Consider the following 12,527-nt stretch of genomic DNA (forward strand, 5'->3'; position numbering starts at 1 on the left):
GAACAACTTAAAGTAGAAGTCTTCACGACCCCACCGTATGCTTCCACAAGTAACGGTCAAATAGAAAGATTTCATTCAACTATGACCGAAATCTTGAGGTGTCTTAAACGAGACGAGTCGACAGCCACTTTTGAGGACTTGATCCTTAAAACAGTAAAAGAATATAACCACTCAATCCACTCAACAGCGAAAAAGAAACCTATAGAAATATTTTTGGCAATCAATTTAATTCAAACCCAATAGAACTCGAACGCTTAAGAAATCAGATTAGTAATAACATCAGCAAAAACAGGAAGAGGATATATCTTATCACAATCAGAAACGAAACCCTATAAGAAAATATGAAAAAGGCAGAAACCATTTTTATTAAAATTGACAAAAGACTAGGGTCCAAAATAACCCCTAGATATCGAAAAGAGATCGTAGCTAAAGACAACAATACAACAGTGAAAACTCAATCAGGAAAAATTGTTCATAAAAATAATATAAAAACGTACTTTTGTCCACAGTTTTTTTTTTGCCATTATGCTACGGATTGGCAACCGTATTAGATTACTCACACTCACAGCTAGTCCCGATAAAACAGGAATCGCCGCAATCCAGGAAAGCACATTTAAAATAATCCATGTTTTCGACATAAAAGAATACGAAGAGATGACCTCAAAACTAGAAGAGTCATTAAAGAAAGTTAGTTACTCTCATCAATTATATTCATACTTAGAATATGAACTAAATATAATTAAAACGAGTTACGTAGGTTAAGACCGAACAAACGAAAAATTAGATCCATAGATGCTTTAGGAACAGCATGGAAATGGCTGGCCGGTACACCGGACAGAAGTGATCATGAAATTCTAATAGCAAAATTGAACGAACAACTAGAAATAACAATAGACAGGTAATAAACAATAAAAATTAACTGCAGGAATAAATGAAATGAGTCGCGTAACAAACGCAATATTAAAACACACTATAGACACTAATGATATTAAAAGAAAATTTTGTATCAATTTTAAAATACAAACTTCAACTTCTAAAAATGACTTAAACAATCTAGTAAATGCAATAAGCTGGGCTAAAACCAACACTGTAAACTCAATTATATTATCAGAAATCGAAGTAAATAAAATAGAAGAAATATTAAGTAATGAAGAAGGAATGTTTATCAATATAGAAGAATTACTCGAATTTGCTAAAATAAAGATAACAACAAACGGCAATAGTATGCTCTATATGGTAAACATACCCCTAGTAGGAACACAACCATGTAACTCTATGATAATTAAAGCAGTTAAGCAAGACAATGTAATAAATGACATAAAATATAAGTTTGGCCAAAAGTCTTGCGGTATTTTTATTGAATTTTCAATTGTTCATAAAATTGGTTAGAATAATGCGATTTAAGTCAAATATGCGCCGTTTTGTTCGATGACGAGTTCCCAACGAGATGCCAACTTCATAATGCCCCTCTTATAGAAGCTCGCTTTTCTATTGGCAAAAAACTCGGAGAGCCAATTTTCACAGGACTCTCTTGTGGCCAATTTCCGACTACCAAGGTCGTTCGCCATGGACAGAAATAGGTGGTAATCACTTGGTGCGAGATCCGGACTATACGGTGGATGCAATAGAACCTCCCATCCGAACTCCCGGAGCTTCTGGCGCGTCACCAAAGATGTGTGTGGCCTGGCGTTGTCCTGATGGAAGACAATTCGGCCTCTGTTGACCAAAGATGGCCTCTTCTGCTTGAGTGCTGCATTCAAGCGGTCCAGTTGTTGGCAGTACAGGTCCGAATTGAGCGTTTGGCCATAGGAGAGCAGCTCATAGTGGATGATTCCCTGCCAATCCCACCAAACACACAGAAGAACCTTCCTGGCCGTCAATCCAAGCTTGGCCACCGTCTGGGCAGCTTCACCGCTTTTCGACCACGACCGTTTGCGCTTCACGTTATCGTAAGTGATCCACTTTTCATCGCCAGTCACCATCCGCTTCAAAAACGGGTCGATTTTATTGCGATTCAGAAGCGATTCGCATGCATCCAAAAATGTTTTTTGCGTCAAGTCGTGTGGCACCCATACATCTAGCTTTTTTAATCAAGCTTCTTAAAATGGTTTAAAACGGTTTGATGACTCATGCAAGCTCTTGGCCGATGCTACGGGTGCTACTATGCCGATCTCTTTCGATCAATTCGGCGATTTTATCGCAATTTTCGACGACAGGCCTTCCGGACCGTGGCGCATCTTCGACCACCTCCGCACCAGAACGAAAACGTTGAAACCATCGTTGTGCGGTGGAAATGGAAACTGTATCGGGTCCATAAACTGCACAAATTTTATTATTGTGTAGGGGGCGACGCTTGATGAAAATAATAACACTTTCACTTTTGAAAATATTTAAACTTTAACTTTGTGTAGTATTTATTCACTTGAAAATATTACATGTGCTGCTTGAGAAAATTTGAACATAAGATAGAAGGCGGAATAGCAGAAAAGCACTAAAAAGGGCAGGGTGACCATCTTCAGAGGAAACCAAGAACAGTGTGTCTGTGCGTATGACACGGTCACACGCACAGTATACTAGCTTTGTCGCTATCGATAACTTTCGATCGCGACCACACTGTCAGCTGGCCTGAGTGGTCACACCTGCAGTCATCTGGCATCAACATCCTCCCCTTGCAATGAGTTGCAAAACGGTATCATTGTCCAAATGGACCGGACAGAATCCAACCCAAGGTGGAATTCTGGGCCATTGGCAAACCGTTGGTGCTCGGCAGGAGGCCAGGTAGGATGATGTGAGGATACACATCAGTGCCGAGCACCAGGGACACCGTCGATGGCTGTAACCAGCGTTCGTCGGCGAGCGTGATGCTGCGGAATTGCTCCAAGTTCTCGCCATCGACGGGTCGGAGGGTGCGGCTGCAGAGTTGCGAGTCCACCTGCAGCAGCACCTTCGACGGAACTCGGATGTCCGTGAGCGGATGATCGCCGTGCAGACGCCTTCCGTACCAACGCGGGTGACGGATAGCCGGTAGGCTGTTGCCAAAGATGCGCTGATACGGCTGGTCGCCGCGCACGGGTCGATCAGCGCTCGCATCTCAAATGTCTTGCATCCGGTGTCGATCAGGATGTTGGCCGTCGGAAGTATGCTCACAGCCTTGTCCTGCAGCAAGGATGCGAGCGACGTCGGAAAGGCCTCCTCGGACGTCGGCGAGGCCGGTCGATGGGGTGACGGCGAGCGGGAGCGTGACCGTGGCGAGCGTGGCCGTGGCGAGCGTGGCCGTGGCGAGCGCGGCCTTGGCGAGCGCGGCCTTGGCGAGCGTGGCCTTGTTGGGGTTCGGGACCGGGTGGAGACCGGTTGGTCTTCGCCTCGTCGCTGACGGTTGGGGTGAGCGCTGCGTGCCTCCTTGAAATGCAGCAGTGTGTGGTGATCCCCGACACACCCTGCACCTTCCGCGCTGCGGCAGGATTGCCCGGAGTGCTGGTGGGTTGAGACAGTTAGAGCAGTACTTGTTGATGAGTACTGCTCTCAACCGTTTCTCCGCTGTCAGCCTCAGGAATCGCTGACATTTCCGGAGTGGGTGGATCCCACGGCACACGCGACACCGGAACGAGTTGGTGCCAGCGGGGCGGTTCTGATGGGTGGATGTGTGCGATGGCATACTACATGAAACGAAAACAAAAAGAAACAAACGATTATTGTAATAGCCTCTTTGCAATGTCAATGACACACGGAACAGGACAGCATAGGACAACACAGGACGACGAATAAGAATACAGGATAGGATGTTATTCGTCCTTCAGTCCTTCTGACGTGGAGGGGTCTGTCTTGCTGTCCATCGGGAGTAGAATAAGTTTGGCAACGGGTCTTCGGATGGTACCCCGCGCCGTGAGCACATCTACCACTCGAACCTTGGCGTCGGTGCCTGGACACGTCGTCAGCACCCGTCCTAGGCGCCATTCGTTAGAGGGGAGGTTGTCTTCCTTTATGACGACCATGTCACCGATCCGAAGGTTCCGGGTAGGGGATTGCCATTTCGTCCGTTTGTGCAGCTCCTTCAGGTACTCATCTTTCCAACGGAAACAAAATTGTTGGTGGAGAGCCTTCAGTCGCTGCCATCGATTGAGGATGGAGGTGGCCGGTTGGTTAATTGGTGGTTCCAACACCGAAATAAGAGGGCCACCTATGAGGAAATGGCCAGGAGTGAGCGCTAGTAAGTCCGCAGGATCCTCGGACATAGGGAAATCGGCCTCGGTTCAGGCAGGCTTCGATCTTAGCAAGAAGAGTGGACAACTCTTCGAACGTATATTTCGAGGTGGAGGTCGCCTTGTAAAAGAGTGCCTTAAAACTCTTTACGCCGGCTTCCCATAAACCACCCATATGCGGGCGCCCGGCGGGTTGAAGTGCCAGGATAGGCTCTTGTGGGATGTTGTGCGATGATGCACTCCCTCGTCGCTTCCAAGAAGTCGTTGGAGATCACCTTGTCAGCTCCAACGAAGGTTTTCCCGTTGTCCGAGTACATTTGGTGTGGACACCCGCGCCGTGCGATGAAACGGGAGAATGCGGCCAGGAATTTCTCCGTCGTGAGATCCGATGTTGCCTTAAGTGGATCGCCTTCGTGCTGAGGCACACGAAGACTGACGTACCCTTTGGTGATGAGGCAGGCTCGGCCAGTGTCTTTATTTCGAATGGGCCGGCGAAGTCGACTCCAGTGTGCGTGAAAGGTCTCGAGTAGGACGCCCTTTCCTTGGGCAAGTCTTGTAGATGACGCAAACCTTGCAGGAGTTGATGGTGGATTTAACGAGGACCTTCAATTTTGGAATCCAGAATCTGGAGCGGATCAGCCGCATGACGACTTGGTTACCCCCATGTAAGGATATACGATGGGTGAAACGAACCAGTAGTCGTGCAAAGGACGAGGAATACGAGAGGATGATTGGATGACTCTCATCATAACGCAGCGAGTGGGACGCCCTCAGACGCCCACAGGCCCGTAGAATCCCCTTGCCATCGAGGAAAGGGTTCAAGTTTCGGATTGAACTTGAGGAAGGAACCTGCTGCTTGGACTGCAGACATTGGTATTCCTGTTGGAAAGTTTGTCGTTGAGCCATGACGATTAGCCGCTCTTGGATCCGTGACAGCTCATCCGCCTGCACCACGGTAGAGCTTGGAACTGCCAACTTCCGACTCCTATCGATGAATCGGAGAACATAGGCAGACGTGCGCAGTGCCCTGCCAAACTCAGAGAACTTGCTCAGGAAGTCGGGAGTCGGAGGTAACTTAGCGACGTTGCACTTAATCCGCTGCTCCAGCAGAGTCTCCGGAATGGGACTTGGAGAAGTTGGCCATTGATCCGACGGGAGATGAAGCCACTCTGGTCCATGCCACCACAAAGGATTACACATCAATTCTTGTGGCAGGACACCTCGGCTTGCGAGATCTGCCGGATTGTGCTCGGATCGCACATGCGACCAGTTCTTGGCGTCGCTGGCTTGGACGATCTTGGCCACGCGATTGGCCACAAAGGTTGTCCATCTGCAGGGTGGCTTGTTCAACCAGGCGAGAACAATTGTTGAATCAGTCCAAAAGAAAGTCTGGAAACTTTCTGCTGGCAGATTCAGGAGGAGGGCTGCAGATAACTCAGCCAACAGGACTGCGCCACAAAGCTCCAGACGTGGCACTGAGAGAGACTTGACCGGAGCCACCTTTGTCTTCGCAGTAAGGAGATGTGTGGAAACCTTGTTCGCCGTCTCCACACGGACATAGATCGCTGCTCCATACGCTCGTTCTGACGCATCACAGAATCCGTGGTACTGGAGCTTCACTCGTGTCTGGAATTGGACCCATCTTGGAATCCGGATCTTTCCCAGAGCAGGATAGCTCTGGAGGTACTCCTTCCATTGGAGTGAAAGATCCGTGGGTAGATGCTCGTCCCATTCGAGCGTTCTCAGCCAAATCTCCTGCATGAAGATTTTGGCTCGGATAACGAAAGGGGCCAGCCATCCGGCTGGGTCGAAAAGCTTAGCGATTTGCGAAAGCACTTCCCTCTTCGTGTAGGAGTCCTGATGGGCAACTTCTGGTGGCATGAAGAAGAACTCGTCATCGTGAGCTTGCCACCTGATGCCCAGAGTTTTCGCCGTACTAGAGTCTTCGAGTTCGAGGAAGTCTTCTCGTAGTAGATGGTCCTTTGGAATGTCCTTCAGCACGCTCTTATGGTTCGACGTCCACTTCCTCAGCGGGAAGCCAGGACTGTCCAGGGCTGCACACACTTCCGTAATGGTCCGGATGGCCTCTTCTCTTGTGTGTGTCCCCGCTAGGACGTCGTCCACGTACATGTTGTTGGAAATGACTCGGCTTGCGAGAGGATACTCCAAGCGTATGTCATCAGCAAGTTGCTGAAGGACTCGTAGAGCCAGGAAAGGCGCACAGTTGACACCGAATGTCACCGTGTTCAACTCAAAGTCACGGATCACACCGTCCGACGTGCGGAACAGAATTCGTTGGAACGGTGTGTGCTTTGAGTCCATGAGGATTTGGCGATACATCTTCGTTATGTCCGCATTGAACACATATCGATAGTATCGCCATCGGAGGATCTGCAATGTGAGATCCGATTGGAGAATGGGCCCTGAATGAAGGATATCATTCAGACTCTTGCCATTTGAGGATGGACAAGATGCGTTGAAAACGACCCGCACCTTCGTTGTGGTGCTATCTGGTTTGAACACGGCGTGGTGAGGCAGGTAGAAATTAGGAGTCGTGCCAATCGCCTGAGGCGATATGGGTGTCATATGACCCAAGTCCACGTACTCCTGGAGAACGGCATTGTACTGTTCCTTTAGAGAATCGTTTCTTGACAAACGATTCTCGTTCTTGAGGAATTGAGCCAGCGCTATAGATCTGGAATGACCCAGTTCAATGCCATCGGGCTTCCGGAATGGAAGAGTCACCCGATATCTGCCACATTTGCTACGAGAAGTAGTCTTAACGAAGTTTTCTTCGCAAACGAAGTCTGACTCCTTTATCAGCTTCGCTGGAATATCCTCCACCTCCCAAAATTTGGAAAGTAGGCTGTCGAGCTGTTCGTCTGCTTGGAGGGCGACTCTTGTCGAAAACGCAGAAACAGTTGTCGACATACTTTGGGAGACGGGGCCGGTAAGAATCCAGCCAAACACGGTTTCCTGCCCAAGGAGTGAGCCACAAATGTTTGGCCGGGAGCCGCTCAAGATGACCGACGGAAGGATATCCGCGCCAATTAGTATATCGATCTGAGCGCTCTTGTAGAAGTGTGGATCTGCCAGTTCTATCGCTGGTAGATCCTTTAGGAAAGTTCGCGGCATATCGAAGGAGGGCAGTTTGCCTGCCAACTGTGGGATTACGAATGCCGAAGTCTCGATATGGAGCCTCGGCTTCGTCGGAGAACCAATGCTGAAGTGACATAACTTCTGCGATTGGGCCGCAACTGCGTGATTCAGCCCGGATACCTGGGCTCGCACGGACTGGAAAGGCAACTTAATGCGTTGGAACAAACGCTCAGAAATGAAGGTCGCTTCGGACCCGGAATCAATTAGCGCACGTGCGGTATATGTAGTGCCCAAGTGGCAAACATTGATGACCGCCGTGCCGAGAAGGACATTCTGAGCATTATTGGCAAAGAAATTCTGCACATTAGTTGCCGTTGGATTTGGAGTGGACTGTATATTGGACGATGAAGAGGCACCATTGTGGGCACTGTCACCCCGATGGAGAAGAGTGTTGTGCCGCCCTTTGCATGTAAAGCAATTGTGCGCACTCGTACACTCTCGGAGTTGGTGACCTCTTGCGAAACAGTTCAAACAGAGACTTTTCTGTTTGATGTATGTCATTCTCTCGTTGACCGACATTTGCAAAAAACGCGGACACACCCGGACAGGGTGATTCTCCTTTGAGCACAAGTCACACGATTTGCCTTTCGGAGTGACTCGGGCCTCAAAGGAGTTGACTCGCTTTGAATTCTGCGGACGGGATGGTCCTGCAGTCGCGATCTGTGAGTTGGCGGTCTGTTTTACGTCCTCAATCGCTTCGAGCGTACGGTAGCGCTCATTGAGGAACGTGCTCATATCCTGCCATGCGGGAATTTTCGCTTTGTCCACCAACGATTGCTCCCACAACGAGAGTGTGAGCTTGGGAAGTTTGGACGAGCAGAGGAAAACGAGGATGCAATCTGCGAACGGGCTACAGACGGAAATGTCTGAATGCTCAAGAGCGGTCAAGCAACGCTGAATCGTGCTCTGCAGCTCCTTGATAGCTGCTCCCGACTCTTGGGTAACCGTGGACAGGTTAAATAGGATCTTCAACTGGCTTGTTATTAACAAGCGCTTGTTCTCAAAACGTTCGCAGAGAGCACCCCAAGCCGACGCGAAACCATCGTTCGTCAGCGGAAATTTGGCTACTATTTCATTGGCCTCATCTGCGGTCTTCGAATTCAGATGGAAAAGTTTCTCGACCGGAGTCAACCTTGGATTGTTGACATAGATGGCCGTGAAAAGGTCACGGAAAGTCGGCCACCGCAAGTAATCCCCACGGAACACTTCGGTGTCGACTGGAGGGAGCCGGCAGCCACTGGAGTATACAGGAGGAACGGATGCTTCACTCCTGCTGGACCCGGAAACCTGGGTAATTTGCCCCTTAACACGGGCGAGACACCGCTCGTACACTGCATAGCAGTGATCGTATTTTGCCTCCATCGCCTGTGTGCCTTCACTGTCGCCGTCTTGATGCAGTGCATCAGCGCATGTGGAATAAGCGGCTTCGACATTGTCCCAGAGGACTTGCAGCCGGTCACGACGGATTTCGTACGTGTGTACATTGTCATCTTCGGCTGCAGGCCCTCTGACCCGACTCTCGAAGTGCACCAGTCTGTCAGAGACGGCGACGAAGTTGCTGAGAGCCATTGCACGGGTTTTGCTAAATTTAGCTTGGACGGAACGGGTAGTTGCCTGACTACGTAGAGCAGTCGAAGATGTACGCAACAGCGGAGTCTTTGCAGAAGCAGACGGCGACGGACGATCGACCTTTACTCGGAGTTGAGCGGCAGGTGTGGCGGATTTGGACCCCGAAGGAGCGGGCGAAGCGGACGACAGGCGACGAGATGTGGTCGGAAGCTTTAACGAGTGTTTTGAGTCTTTTTCGCTCTTTTGGCTCTTGGACATACTATGCTTCGGCAGTCACTTTAGAGTCTTTTCTCAACAAAGACTCACGGTAAAGCGGACAGCCGAAAGCAAGCACAAATGGAAAAGAACTTCGGCTGTCACAGGATAGTGAGCAAAGCCGACACAAGAAAACAGACGAGGAACAAAATCGCTGTTGGAAAAAACCAAAAATGTTTAAGTAAAACACAAACAGCAGCGTGAATCTTTATTTTTCGGTGTGATTGCTGCTGCTTATATACGTATACGGAAATGGATAATATATGTGTATATATGTGTGTATATATGTGTAATAATGGATAATATATATATATGTGTGTGTATATATGTGTATATATATATGTGTGTGTATATATGTGTATATATATATGTGTAATAATGGATTATATATATATAATTGTGTGTATATATGTGTATATATATATGTGTGTGTATATATGTGTATATATATATGTGTAATAATGGATAATATATATATATTATATGCAACAATGGATTTGATTATACTGTATAGTTTCAATATATGAGGAACATATACGGAGTGTATATGTATGTGAAGCAGTATACGTATCTGTATGTATATGTATATAGTATATATATATTATATGAATAATACTGGACTTCAGTATGTATGGACCATATATGTGTGTAAGTGTCGTGTATGGAAATGTACGTGTGTATGTGTGTTGTGTGTGGATGTACATATGTCGTATGTATATGTGTATATATATATATATATGTATATATATATATATATGGAGTGTAGTGGATCTACGCGCGTTTGCTATGAGAGGAGCAGCTCTCTTGTTATTTGAATATAACCAAAGAGAGCTTGCCTACACAGGAGTGTGTTAAAAGAAAACAGACAAACGCGATACGACAGAAAAAGAAATAGCAAAGTACACACAACCGCGGCCAAAAACGGAAAATATTAGCGAACTCTTTTAAACTTTATAGATACTTACACATACATATACATATAAGGATATATATATATATATATACTGTGCCAAGTATACACAAAGTAGAAAAGATGGCTGAGAAAATGCCGGTCGAACGCTTATGTACTTATATATATGCTGTGTCACATATATATAAGGCACAAGGAAAAAAAATATGGCGCGAACACGACACTTGCACAAATGTATGGGGAAAAAATAAAGTGTATTACTTATCTTGTCAACCAATGCTATTGCTGGGGTCGAGCGATAAATCCGGCTCGAAGGACCAAAATGTTTAGGGGCGACGCTTGATGAAAATAATAACACTTTCACTTTTTCAAATTATCACAACTTGTAACTTTGTGTGGTATTTTTATTCACTTGATAATATACATGTGCTGCTTGAGTCGATTTGAAAACATAAGATAGAAGGCGGAATAGCAGAAAAGCACTAAAAGGGGCAGGGTGACAATCTTCAGAGGAAAACCAAGAACAGTGTGTCTGTGCGTATGACACGGTCACACGCACAGTATACTAGCTTTGTCGCTATCGATAACATTCGATCGCGACCACACTGTCAGCTGGCCTGAGTGGTCACACCTGCAGTCATCTGGCACTTCATATTTATATATTGAATGCATATACTTCTTAACCGGTCTATCGGTTGATAGACCGTCTTAACTCTGTCTACCTTCTTTTATCTGTGTGGCACGGTAGCTTACTAGGTGGCAAAAGACCCACCCCACTTTCCCTGAGCTTTAGTCGACAATGTAGGCAGAGTATGCTTCCAGTTTGCTGTCCACTTAACGGGTCGTCTCATAATAAGATGACGCCCTAGACGTGTTCGTTACATAAATAAAATGGCGCCCAAACGTGGAGCCGGAGATCGCAATACAAAAAAAGCTCTAAATGGAGTCGCCATTTACATAAATAAAATGGCGCCCAGAATGGAGCCGGAGATCGCAATACAAAAAGAAGACGCTCTAAATGGAGTCGCCATTTACATAAATAAAATGGCGCCCAAACGTGGAGCCGGAGATAGTAATACAAAAAATGCGCTCTAAGTGGAGTCACCATTTACATAAATAAAATGGCGCTCAGACGTGGAGTCGGAGATCGTAATACAACAAAATGCCGCTCTAAACGGAGTCGCCATTTAATAAAATGGTGCCCGAACGTTGAGCTGGAGTTGTGTTAGAATAAAATGTCCGCGATCCAGAATCTAGGTATCGCATCCCCGCGCTTCCGGTTACCTTTTCATATTCCCATTTCCTTCCTCAACCGCCATCCAAATCTTTAGTAGTGCAGTGTGTCAGCTGTTTGATTATTCGGAAGTGTAGGTATTCTGCTAATTTTCGTGGAGCCTAACCAATAGTCAATCAAGTTGGCCAATATAATACTAACCATAGTTAGTAAGCTTATTCGAACTTGTCATCTCATCACTCTGGAAAGTTAGAATTAACCTCAGGTTGATCTAAACCAATGGGATGGGATGGCTTTCATTCGTACAGAGTAAAGTTTCTGATTGCGGTCAACTTGGTGGCCGCCAGTGCGATCTCTGTCTACGAATGATTGCAAGTTGACACACAGCCTCCTCGTGGCACCTCCTGGGTAGCTATCTTAGCATCCGCTAGATAGCGAGCTAATGTGTGCAGCGAGTCATCCGGACGGTAAATGGTCGAGCGCAGGGTTTGGAACCCGCCTCGGAAAAATGAAGCCCAAGGAAAACCAAAGCGAAAGCCTCGGATAGGATCCCCCTTATGTTGACGACCACCGCAAACTAAAAGGACTACGATTTAAGGATATGCACCTGGAATGTCCGAACCCTTAATTGGGAAGGTGCCTCTATCCAACTGGCGGATGCCCTCGAAAAATTAAAGGCTGACATTACCGCCATCCAGGAAATAAGATGGACTGGACAAGGTTGCTCCAAGCGAGCAAACTGCGATATTTACTACAGCTGCCATGCGGAGAGGCGCGAATTTGGATGCGGATTTGTAGTAAGCCGAAGACTTCGCCACCACGTCTCCAATTTCACCCCAGTGAGTGAATGGCTGGCTACAATTCGTGTCAAATCTAGATTTTTCAATCTTAGCATAATTTGCGCGCACGCCCCGACGGAGGAGAAGGACGATGCTGTAAGGATGCATTCTATGCGCGACTCGAGGACACATACGACCGCTGCCCAAACCACGACGTGAAGATTATCCTCGGGGACTTGAACGCAAAGGTTGGGCGCGAACGCATCTTTGACCGCACCGTCGGTCAATTCAGCCTCCATGAGACCACCTCGAACAACGGTTTCAGGCTGATTGACTTCGTCGCGGCGCGGAACATGGTAGTGAGTAGCACCAGATTTCGGCACCTCGACATCCACAAGGCCACATGGCTGACCCTGATCAAA

General features: G+C 47.3%; 1 protein-coding gene across 1 annotated transcript; it reads right to left on the minus strand.

Annotated features, from left to right (window-relative positions):
- Nucleotides 1–4,336: 4,336 nt before the first annotated feature.
- Nucleotides 4,337–8,927, minus strand: LOC132798031 (uncharacterized). The gene is made up of 2 exons (XM_060809760.1): nt 4,733–8,927; nt 4,337–4,641 (listed from the first exon to the last, which is right to left on the minus strand). Exons 1-2 carry the CDS (start codon nt 8,925–8,927, stop codon nt 4,337–4,339), a joined length of 4,500 nt encoding a protein of 1,499 aa, XP_060665743.1.
- Between the last annotated feature and the right edge of the window lie 3,600 nt (nt 8,928–12,527).

This window comes from Drosophila nasuta, unplaced genomic scaffold (assembly GCF_023558535.2).
Source record: "Drosophila nasuta strain 15112-1781.00 unplaced genomic scaffold, ASM2355853v1 ctg64_pilon, whole genome shotgun sequence".
Lineage (NCBI taxonomy): Eukaryota > Metazoa > Arthropoda > Insecta > Diptera > Drosophilidae > Drosophila > Drosophila nasuta.